Below are 12,545 nucleotides of genomic sequence, written 5' to 3'. Positions count from 1 at the left end.
CACCAAAGTCAGCCAACAGCATCCAGGGAAATACCACGCTGGACCTTGGGTCAGAAGATCACCCTGGTTTGGACAGGGGGGTTCAGATTATGTTTACAGGGGTGGCTTAGGGGCCAGATCTAAGGCAGCATTGATTATGTGCTGGTGAGGGCCTCCACGGCAGAGTACTGGATCTCATGCATTAAGAGTCTTCACGTCTGCTCAGGCTCCCACTGGCTGAGAACAGCTGTGTCTGTACACATTTCCTGAGGGTGTAAATGTGGGGAGGGAGCCCGAGGGCAGGCGCTGGTGAGCCTGGACCACACAAGGGTGCAGCTGTGCTCTGGGGCAAGGTCCCACTGTTCCAGGGCCTCTGGCCATAATGGTGCAGAGCGCCCAAATAACATCAAATTCTAAATACAGGAATACGTATCTTTTGAAAATAGTGACATTTTTGAGTACTTCTTTTCAGAAGCAAGGCCTTTTTGTTTGTCTTGCATCTTATTCAGTTGCCTGGACCTTCTAGGACGATGCTAACGAACGGTGATGACAGGGCTGGTCTGGTAGGAATGAGGTCCTTCGGCAGGCTTTCCATCACATCTGCTGTTGGTACTTTGTGGCAAAGACTCAGTCACACTGGAGCTACCTTCTTGTCTCCCCAGCTAACTAAGAGGACCTTGGGTGAGTGCAGAGAGGATAAAATAGTTTCTAGCTGAGACAATCCTGTGACTTTTCTCCTTGGGTCTGCTGCACGGTGCTGGCTGCGGACAGGGTCTCATGTGACAGCACTCACAGCGCGACATCACCCCCAGTGTTTTCATGGGGTGACCCTCTTTTCACATGCTGGTGGACTCAACTTATTAACAGTACTTTTGGTTATTTTGTATCTGTGTCTGTAAATAGAATTGGGGGGCAGATTCTTACGTTTTATTAGGTTCTTGCATAAGAATTGTGGGTGAGCAGGGTGGTGGGTATTAAGGAGGGCACATGCTGCACGCAGCGCTGGGTGCTATATGCAAACAATGAATCTTGGAACACTGCATCAAGAACCAACGATGTACTGTATGGTGACTAACATAACATTAAAACAAACAAAAAAAAGAACTGTGCTAACTCAAGAAAACAATTGAAATACCCTTCATCTTTCTTTATGTCTGAGATGCTTTAAACCATCAAGAAATTATCTGGACTTGGAAATGTTGTTAGAACTCACTAGTGAAACAACATGGAGAGACTTTATTGAAGTTAAACAATTGTTTGTAAATATTAAAAGACCATCTTAATTAAGAAAGTAAAACATGTTCTTTGTAACAAATTCAAACAATACAAAACTGGATAAAGCGAAAAGTGGGAGTCCCAGATTCTCCCTACAGAGGTGGCTTTCTTACTTTAAGACTTATTAAGAAAGAAAAATTGCTACCAATTCTTTTTTGTTATTTCTGATTTTTGTTAGACTTATTGAAAGATTTCCTTTGAGGGCATCTGGGTGGTTCAGTTGGTTAAGTGTCTGTCTTTGGCTCAGATCAGGATCTCAGGGTCCTGGATAGAAAGAACTTCATGCCTAGTTCCCTGCTCAGCAGGAAGTCAGCTTCTTTTTTTTTTTTTTTTTAAAGATTTTATTTATTTATTTGACAGAAATCACAAGTAGGCAGAGAGTCAGGCAGAGAGAGAGGAGGAAGCAGGCTCCCTGCCGAGCAGAGAGCGCAATGCGGGGCTTGATCCCAGGACCCTGGGATCATGACCTGAGCCGAAGGCAGAGGCTTTAACCCACTGAGCCACCCAGGTGCCCCAGGAAGTCAGCTTCTTTCTCTGCCATGCCCCCTGCTCATGCTCATACACTCTCTCTCAAATAAATAAATAAAATCTTTTTTTAAAAGGTTTTATTTATTTATTCGACACACAGAGAGAGAAAAATCACAAGTAGGCAGGGAGGCAGGCAGAGAGAGGTGGGGAAGCAGGTTCTCCACTGAGCAGAGAGCGTGATGCGGGGCTCGATCCCAGGACCCTGAGATCATGACCTGAGCCAAAGGCAGAGGCTTAAGACACTGAGCCACCCAGGCACCCAATAAAATCTTTTTAAAAAAAGACATAAAGAGTTCTTTTACACTGACTTAATTCTGTATATCAACTTCATGCGTACACCTAAAAGGGAAGTTAGGGGCGCCTGGGTGGCTCAGTGGGTTAAAGCCTCTGCCTTAGGCTCGGGTCATGATCTCAGGGTCCTGGGATTGAGCCCTGCATTGGGCTCTCTGCTCGGCACGGATCCTGCTTCCCCCTCTCTCTGCCTCTCTGCCTACTTGTGATCTATCTCTCTGTCAAATAAATAAATAAAAACTTTTTTTTAAAGGGAAATTAAACAAGTGCCTTGGTTGCCATTAACTTTAAACAACTTCCCGTGTGCTGATAGGACCTCTCACTCCTGGTAAGAGCCTTCAACACTTGAAGAATTAGCAGTAGGGAATTGAAATTAAGTCCTAGGAGACTAGCAGAGCCTTCTTTTTAAAAAGGTTGCCTGCCTGGGTGCCTGGGTGGCTCAATGGGTTGAGCCTCTGCCTTCGGCTCAGGTCATGATCTCGGGGTCCTGGGATCGAGCCCTGCATCAGGCTCTCTGCTAGGAAGGGAGCCTGCTTCCCCCTCTCTCCCTGCCTCTGCCTACTTCTGATCTGTCTCTGTCAAATAAATAATTAAAATCTTAAAGTAAAAAATAAAAATAAATAAATAAAAAGTTTGCCTGCCTAAAATCAACAGCACAGGAAAACAGGTGTTGGTGAGAATACAGAAAAAGGGAACCCACCTACACTGTTGATGAGAATGCAAGCTGGTGCGGCCACTCTGGAAAACTGTATGGAGGTCCCACAGACGAACTACAAATACCACTTCCATATGACCCAGGGCTTGCACGACGGGCTATTTACCCAAGAAATACAGAAACACCAATTCAAAGGGACACACGAACCCCGATGTTTTTAGCAGCATTATTTACAGTAGACGAGAGATGGAAGCCGCCCAAGGGTCCCCTGACTGATGAACGGAGAAAGGAGAAGGGGTCTGTGAGTACAGTGGAGAATTATTAAGCCATAAGAATGAAATCTCGCCCTTTACAATGACAAGGATGGGGCTAGACAGTGTTGTGCTAAGCAAAGGAAGTCAGAGAAAAACAGATGCCATAGGATTTCACCCATATGTGGAATTTAGAAACAAAATGACCCGACAGAAAAAGACAAGCCAAGGGACAGACTGTTAACTCTAAAGAATGGGCTGATGGTCACCAGCGGGGAGTTGGGGGGACGGTTAGGTGACGGGATGGAGGCATGCCCTTGTGCTGAGCTCGGGAGACGTGTGCAAGTGTTGGGCCATGATGCTGTGCACCTGAGACTCGTACAACACTGTGTCAGCCATACTGAAGTTAAAATAAAATATAAATATAAGTAAAAAAAATAAGTAGATGCTACATACAATGCCCCTAACATCACAGAGGACGCAATCATGCAGGGAAACCGCCATGAACATTGACAGCTCAGATGGAAGATGAGCTTGAGCCGAGCTGTACCTGAACAACAGATCCCTTGTCATACATGCAATTTGCAGAGGTTCCCTCCCATTCCAAAGGCTGTCTTTTTACTTCCTCGGTAGTGTCTTCTGAGCACAGAAGGTGCAAATTTTGATGAAGTCCAATTAATCTATTTTCCCTCTTGCCATTTGTGCTTTTGGTTTGTGTACAAGAAACCATTCCCAAATCTAAGGTCACACAGACTTGCTGTCTGGTTTTCTCTGGTCTCTGATCGACTTTGAGGTAAGGGTTTTCATGGCATGAGACGTGTCTCCAACTTCATTCTTTTGCTCCAACACCCCTTGTTGAAAAAACTATTTCAGCAATGGAGAGAGCCCTGAGAGTGTCCTTTGTCTTGTCAAAAACCAATTGGCCATAAATGTGAGTGCTTATTTCTGAACTTTAAATTCTATTCTTCTAATCTATGTGTCTGTCCTTATGTCAGTGCCACATTGTCTTGATTAATGTAGCTTGCCATAAGTTTTTGAGTCAAGAAGTGAGTCCTCCAGGCGTTGGCTGCAGCCTGGCACCAAGGGGGCGGCCCCGGCGGAATGCAGACCCAGTGGCCCCTGTGATTATGGGCCCAGCCGAGGCGGTGCTGCAGGAAAAAGCGCTCAAGTTTATGTGCTCTATGCCCAGGTCTCTGTGGCTGGGCTGCTCCAGCCTGGCGGACAGCATGCCTTCGCTGCGATGCCTGTATAACCCAGGGACTGGCGCACTCACAGCTTTCCAGAATTCCTCAGAGAGAGAAGACTGTAATAATGGCGAACCCCCTAGGAAGATAATACCAGAGAAGAATTCACTTAGACAGACATATAACAGCTGTGCCAGGCTCTGCTTAAATCAAGAAACAGTATGTCTAGCAAGTACTGCTATGAAGACTGAAAATTGTGTGGCCAAAACAATACTTGCCAATGGCACTTCCAGTATGATTGTGCCCAAGCAACGAAAGCTCTCAGCAAGCTATCAGAAGGAAAAAGAACTGTGTGTCAAATATTTTGAGCAGTGGTCAGAGTCCGATCAAGTGGAATTTGTGGAACATCTTATATCCCAAATGTGTCATTACCAACATGGGCACATAAACTCGTATCTTAAACCTATGTTGCAGAGGGATTTCATAACTGCTCTGCCAGCTCGGGGTTTGGATCACATTGCTGAGAACATTCTGTCATACCTGGATGCCAAATCACTATGTGCTGCTGAACTTGTGTGTAAGGAATGGTACCGAGTGACATCTGATGGCATGTTATGGAAGAAGCTCATCGAGAGGATGGTCAGGACAGATTCTCTGTGGCAGAACAAAGAGGGTGGGGACAGTATTTATTCAGAAACAAACCTCCTGATGGGAATGCTCCTCCCAACTCTTTTTACAGAGCACTTTATCCTAAAATTATACAAGACATTGAGATAATAGAATCTAATTGGAGATGTGGAAGACATAGTTTACAGAGAATCCACTGCCGAAGTGAAACAAGCAAAGGGGTTTGCTGTTTGCAGTATGATGATCAAAAGATAGTCAGAGGCCTTCGAGACAACACAGTCAAGATCTGGGATAAAAGCACATTGGAATGCAAGCGAATTCTCACAGGCCACACGGGTTCTGTCCTGTGTCTCCAGTATGATGAGAGGGTGATCATAACTGGATCATCGGATTCCACAGTCAGGGTATGGGATGTAAATACAGGTGAAATGCTAAACACATTGATTCACCATTGTGAAGCAGTCCTGCACTTGCGTTTCAATAATGGCATGATGGTGACTTTGTGCTCCAAAGACCGCTCCATTGCTGTATGGGATATGGCCTCCCCAACTGACATCACCCTCCGGAGGATGCTAGTCGGACACCGAGCTGCTGTCAATGTTGTAGATTTTGATGACAAGTACATCGTTTCTGCATCTGGAGATAGGACTATAAAGGTATGGAACACAAGTACTTGTGAATTTGTGAGGACCTTAAATGGACATAAACACGGCATTGCCTGTTTGCAGTACCGAGACAGACTGGTCGTGAGTGGCTCATCTGACAACACTATTAGATTATGGGACATAGAATGTGGTGCATGTTTACGAGTATTAGAAGGCCATGAGGAACTGGTGCGCTGTATTCGATTCGATAACAAGAGGATAGTCAGTGGGGCCTATGATGGAAAAATTAAAGTGTGGGATCTTGTAGCTGCTCTGGACCCCTGTGCTCCTGCAGGGACACTCTGTGTACGGACCCTTGTGGAGCATTCTGGAAGAGTTTTCCGACTCCAGTTTGATGAATTCCAGATTGTCAGTAGTTCACATGATGACACAATCCTCATCTGGGACTTCCTAAATGATCCAGCTGCCCAAGCTGAACCCCCCGGCTCCCCTTCTCGAACATACACCTGTATCTCCAGATAAATAATCATACAGTGACCTCATATTTGCCCAGGACTCATTAAAGTTGCGGTATTTAACGTATCTGCCAATACCAGGGTGAGCAACAACAGTAACAACCAAACTACTACCCGCTTCCCCGGACTAGCCGAGGAGTGGGGCTCTGAGACCCCTGCTGGGACACAGTTGGTCTGCAGTCGGCCCAGGAGGGTCTGCCCAGCACAGCTGACTGCTTCCGTGCTGCTATCAGAAGATGTCTTTTATCTTCTGTGAATGATTGGAGCTTTTAAACCTCACCTCGCCTCCCTGCTCTCCTCTCTGCACCTGTTTCTCCTCACTTGGTTCCAGACAAAGATGACTTATAAATATATTTAGTGTTTTGCCAGAATCTCTCTGGCTTTGCTGTTAAGCAGAAGAACTAGTTTCCCTATACCTTCTGTGAGACCCAACTTCTAGGGGACAGGGGGTACAACTTCAAGCCAGACAGCACCCAGTTTCTCCCTGTGAACTCCAGGAACGCCCAGCACCTGGCAGGACCAGCCATGCCCCACTGTGCTTAGGAGAAGACAGCTGTCGTATGGCCTTTGGGGCGAAAAAGCAAGAAAAACAATACACAACTGGAAGATCTGGGCCTCTTGCCTTCCATCTCATTCTGTTTCTGTCCCTCCTCCCCTTCCTCCCACCCTCCTTCAACCTGTTTCTCTGCTGCACCTGCGAAGAAAGCCTATGAAGAGAGGATCTCAGTTAACATGAGGCAAATCAGCAAGAAAATGGCCACACTCGGAGGAGTTAAATGCTGTCCAGTCAAAATTTCAAACCCAGGCTTTTGCTGCAAGTGACCCTGTGTGGCAGCAGTGGGTTCTTAGAAGGTACTCTCATCATATTTGCAACTCTTCTCTCTCTCCTTCTAACAACACCCCCCTACAAAAAAGGTGGGGGCAGGGGCAGAAATTGCCTGGGCTCCATCAATGGCCACATCTTTTCTGGACTCAGCAGTCTCCTCGATTCCATGTAGAGTGTGGAAAGGAGTTGCTGATTGCATTTCCTCTCACTAACAATTAGATGTGTAATAAAAAGCATTGTACTTCATTTTAAATCACTGGTAAGGCTCAGCCTCAAGAAAGATTTGAAATGGCCAGAGCCAGTCCTGGGTGCATTCTGCATAATAGTTCCCATCTCTGACTTGCTCATCAGGGTCTCTGGGCACCCAGCTCCTGTGTCTTTGCCAAGACCACGATCAGAGTAGCTGAAGAGGTGGTCAGAGATAAAAGTGGATTTCTCTCTCATTTAGAACAGTAAATATCATCTCTCAGAAAGCAAGCTAATCGCCTCAACCTTGCACTGCAGAACCTTCCTCCTGCTTTTCCCAAACCCAGTATTTACAAAAGGGCAAAGCTGCCAGAAAGAGGATCAGGGTGACGTTTGGCACACAGGGTTTACTAATGGGGCAGAAACTGCCTTTTCATTCCTTTTCTTTCTCCTCTGGCCTTATTTAACTCTCCACTCTCCCCAGCCAATAAAATTTCTCTGGAAGTTGGTAAGCAACAAAACAAGTGGACCTCAGCAAGGGCCAGGCCACCCTGGCCACTTGAAAGGCAGCTGTATGAGCGTCGGGCAGGGCGCACGCATGTGCCTCCCCAACTCGGGAACACAGGGAATACTACCAGCATGGGCTGTGCCAGCTTGTTTCCCGGGAGAGACATGGCACTGCACCAGCCCTCTAGTGTGGCTTGGGCACACCCATCGCAGGTCCAGAGCCACACTGCAGTGTCTAGCTTCCCTCGGAAGCTGAGCAGTCAGTCAGGCCTGTTGTTTCTGTTCCTAAGCAAAGCAGTTGAGTGAAAGAAGAGCCTGTTTTTAATCAGCTGCTGTAAAAACATCAGAATGGAAGCCAGTTGCAGATGACCTCAAAGCCAGACCACCTTTAGTTCAGCAAGGGGGAGAGGGAGAGAAAGCCATCTTCACCTTTCCCTTCGGATTTGACTGAATGTTGTTACTCTGTATTGAGAGGCAAGTTGTGCATATGCGTTTTTCCTTTCCCAGATTACATTCAGAAAATGTTTCGCAGTGTGATATGTCGTTGCCTGGGAAATACTTCCTGAGTATAATTCCTTTCCCAACCACCCAAATGTTACAGAGAAATGTTTTCTATTTAGCTGTCCTCAGAGTTCCTTGTCTATTGTGTTGATTGACTATTTTTGGCTTTTTGATTGGTTAAGGATTTTGCTACAGGTGAGGCAGAGGGCTGTCCGCCCTGAGTAACATACAGGTCAGGCATTAAAGAGGCATGGATTTCAAGCTGTTTGAAGAAAAAAAAAAAAAAGAAGTGAGTCCTCCAAATTGCTTCCTTTTTTTTTTTTTTTTTGCGTTGCTCATTTTTTAAAATTTTTATTATGCTCAGTTAAATACCGTACAGTACATCATTAGTTCTTGATGTAGTGTTCAATGACTCATTAGTTGTGTACGACACCCAGTGCTCATCACAACAGGTGCCCTCCTTGGTATCCATCACCCAGCTACCCCCTGCCCCACCCCATCCCCTCCGAAACCCTCAGATTGTTGCCCAGGGTCCAGAGTCTCTCATGATTTGTCTCCCTCTCTGATTTCCTCCCATTCAGTTTCCCTCCCTGTGGTTCTCCATGCTATTCCTTATGTTCTACATATGAGTGAAAACACATGATGATTGTCTTTCTCTGCTTGACTTACTTCACTCAGCATCATCCCCCCAATCCCGTCCGTGTCGATGCAAATGGTGGGTATTCGTCCTTTCTGATGGCTGAGTAATGTTCCATTGTATATATGGACCACATCTTCTTTATCCATCCCTCTGTTGAAGGACATCTCGGCTCCTTCCACAGTTTGGCTATTGTGGACATCGCTGCTATGAACCTTGAGGTACATGTGTCCTTCTTTTCACTTTTTAAAGATTTTTTTTTAGTTACTCTGAGTCCCTTGCATTTCCACATGAATTTTCAGCTTGTCAATTTCTGCAAAAAAGACAACTGAGATTTTGGTAGGAATTAATAATAATAAATAATAATAATAAACATAATAAATCTGTGTGTCAGTTTGAGGAGGATTGCCATGTGTTTTAGTTTTCTGGGGCCACTGAAATGAAGCACCAGAGACTGGGGGCAACAGACATTTATCTCTCACAATTCTGGTGGCTACACCTCCAAGATCACAATGTCTGTAGGTGTTTCTCCTGGGTTTGCAGACCACTGTCCTTGTGCTGCTCCTTCACATGGCCTCTCCTCTGCATACAGGCACCTCTGGGGTCTCTCAGTTCTTCATAACCCCCACTTTAGTTCATGTGATATAAAATCTCCTATGCTCAGTCAGGCCTTATACAGAGACGGTGGGCTACAGGGGGGCACGTGTGACTACCCACAGAGTAGTCCTCCCTCTCAAGATGATTGTCAAACCATAGTGCTCCTTGACTGCCTCCCGTTATGCCATTCTCTTCAGTGGCAAATCCTGTGGGGGAAACAGCTTCTGTTAGGCTGACTCGTGTCAAGAGGGAGAATAGAGGGAGAGGGAGAGAGAGAATCCAACATTCCCCACTGAGCATGGAGCCCAATACAGGGCCCCACACAGGGCTCAGCTTTACAACCTTGAGATCATGACCTGAGCCAACATCAAGAGTTGGATGTTTACATAAGTAAGTCACCCAGGCGTCCAATCTCAGAAGTTTTTTAAGAGACAACTTGGGGGCACCTGGGTGGCTCAGTGGGTTAAAGCCTCTGCCTTCAGCTCAGGTCATGATCTCAGGGTCCTGGGATTGAACCCCACATCAGCCTCTCTGTTCAGCAGGGACCCTGCTTCCCCACTCTCTCTCTGTCTGCCTCTCTGTCTACTTGTGATCTTTCTCTGTCTGCCAAATAAATAAATAAAATATTTTTCTAAAAGAGGCTACTCGGTAACCATAAATCCTTAGATCACAGAGGAGAAAGGTAGAAGAATATGATATCTCTGGGCACCGAGAAGGCTCTGAATAAGCAAGAAGGGAATGTCATAGAAATGGAGTTGAAAATGTGCTTGTAAGAGTTAATTTCAGAAATTTCTCCTGAAAGGGCACCTAGTTGGCTCAGTTGGTGGAGCATGTGACTCTTGACCTCAGAATTGTGAGTTCAAGCCCTAGGCTGGGTGGAAAGTTTACTTAAAATAAAAATTAAAAATCTTTAAAGACTGAGAGAGAAATAGAAACCTCCCCTGGAAATTTCCTCTCATTTTGTATGGTGAAAGGGTTGATAACACTAAAATAGAAATTTGTGCAAATAAGTATGTAATGTTTAATGAACTCTTGATTAGAAATAGTGACTTTTGACGAAAGCCAAAAATCTTTTCCAAGTGAAACAAAAGCGGAGAACACACAACATCACAAGGTCCAAAGAGCAAACCAGCTTGACCAAGGATTGTTTTTCCACATCAAGGGACTGGGGACAACATGTAAGTGTTCTCTTATCTGTCAGTTGGCTCTGATTCCATCTGTGAGCTGCCATTTAAGGTTCTGGGAGCAAGGAACACTGTTCTCTGACACGCAAAAGCCTTAGCCCCTCTGAGTGGAAGAAGAAGCCTCTTGGACTTCATATGTGTAGCTTCAACTGACCAAGACTCCAAAGGAGATGCCAACACACCAGTGACCAGTGGTGGGGAGCGGGGCAACAAAAGGGTCCCCAGAATACATGATGCCCAAGGAGGGCCGGTAGCTATGGTAACCACCAGAGGACAGCAGAAGGAAAGAGCAAGAACAAAGAATCTCTGAAGCAACTGGGTCCTTTATTATCTTTAAAAACATGTTTGAAAAGAATGTTGAAGGGACACCTGGGTGACCCAGTCAGGTAAGCACCCACCTTCAGCTCAGGTCTTGATCCCAGGGTCCCTGCTCGATGGGGGGTCTGCTTCTCCCTCTGATGCTCCCCCTGCTTGTGCTCTCTCTATCTCTCTATGACAAATAAATAATAAAATCTTTTAAAAAGTGTGAGGTATCTCTTTTATAAAATATACAGTATTATAACATCGTGAACACCAAGCAACCCATCCTAAATCCAAAAACCACAACCCTGCATTCTAAACTTCACCTGCCTGCACACTTCTCTCACACGTGACTGCCTCCCTCCAGAGGCAGCCACTGTCCTGACTTCACTTCTAATACTCTCAGTGATTTTTCTTATGTTTTTATACTGTTTATTTTTTCTTACTTTTAAATTTCTAAAAGATATTTCATAGCATTTCTATTATCTGAGGCCTGAATTTTTTACTCATCTTTACCTCCATGTGCCTGTTGTCAGATGTGGTTGCACCAACTGCATGACTTACCCAACACCCTATCATATTATTCTCAAGTTTTTGCTGTTGCAGAGGGTTGCTTGGAACATTTTCATGGGTGCTTCTGGAACACCCTGCAAGAATATCTCTAAGCCGTTATGTTCACCAACATAACACATGATACCATATCATTTCTCAGTATTTGAACACGTTTATACTCTTACCACTATGTCTGCATGGTCCTGTTGGTTCACTATCCCTCCAACACTTAATATAGACAGGTTTCTTAATTTGTGCTCATCTAGTGGGTACAAGATGATATTTAATTGTGGTTCCAATTTGCATTCCCCTGATTATGAATAAAGCAAAGAATCTCTTTATATGATTATTCATCATACTTGTGTCCTTTTCTATAAAGCGCCTACTCATGTACTTGGCTCCCCTTTCTTCTTGGGATTCCTGTTTTTATCTCACTGTAGGAATATTTTATGTCTTCTTTTTTTAATTTTTTATTTTTTAAGCATAACAGTATTCATTATTTTTGCACCACACCCCGTGCTCCATGCAATCCGTGCCCTCTCCAATACCCACCACTGGTTCCCCCAACCTCCCACCCCCCGCCCCTTCAAAACCCTCAGATTGTTTTTCAGAGTCTCATAGTTCACCTCCCCTTCCAATTTCCCTCCATCCCTTCTCCTCTCTAACTGCCCTTGTCCTCCATGTTATTTGTTATGATCCACAAATAAGTGAAACCATATGATAATTGACTTTCTCTGCTTGACTTATTTCACTCAGCATCATCTCTTCCAGTCCCGTCCATGTTGCTATGAAAGTTGGGTATTCATCCTTTCTGATGGAGGCTTAATACTCTATAGTGTGTATGGACCACATCTTCCTTATCCATTCGTCCATTGAAGGGCATCTTGCTTCTTTCCACAGTTTGGCGATCGTGGCCATTGCTGCTATGAACATTGGGGTACAGATGGCCCTTCTTTTCACTACATCTGTATTTTTGGGGTAAATACCCAGTAGTGCAATGGCAGGGTCATAGGGAAGCTCTATTTTTAATTTCTTGAGGAATCTCTACACTGTTCTCCAAAGAGGCTACACCAACTTGCATTCCCACCAACAGTGTAAGAGGGTTCCCCTTTCTCCACATCCCTCTGGTGTAAGGTGGTATCTCAATGTGGTTTTCATTTGAATCTCCCTGATGGCTAGTGATGATGAACATTTTTTCATGTGTCTGATAGCCATCTATAGGTCTTCATTGGAGAAGTGTCTGTTCATATCTTCTGCCCATTTTTTGATATGATTGTCTGTTTTGTGTGTGTTGAGTTTGAGGAATTCATTATAGATCCTGGATATCAACCTTTTGTCTGTACTA

The 12,545-nt window shown here is 45.0% G+C and overlaps 1 protein-coding gene across 1 annotated transcript; it reads left to right on the top strand.

Moving 5' to 3' along the window:
• The first annotated feature begins 4,046 nt into the window (after positions 1 to 4,046).
• On the top strand, positions 4,047 to 6,052 carry LOC116573338 (F-box/WD repeat-containing protein 1A-like). Its single transcript, XM_032313398.1, is given in 3 exon segments — positions 4,047 to 4,259; positions 4,338 to 4,821; positions 4,824 to 6,052. Coding segments are annotated over 3 exon segments (1,731 nt in total). The 5' UTR covers positions 4,047 to 4,106; the 3' UTR covers positions 5,918 to 6,052.
• Positions 6,053 to 12,545: the final 6,493 nt, after the last annotated feature.

Source organism: Mustela erminea, chromosome 14 (genome assembly GCF_009829155.1).
Source record: "Mustela erminea isolate mMusErm1 chromosome 14, mMusErm1.Pri, whole genome shotgun sequence".
NCBI classification, from domain to species: domain Eukaryota; kingdom Metazoa; phylum Chordata; class Mammalia; order Carnivora; family Mustelidae; genus Mustela; species Mustela erminea.
The sequence above is the reverse complement of the archived record's forward strand: the minus strand, read 5'-3'. Positions and strand labels throughout refer to the sequence as shown.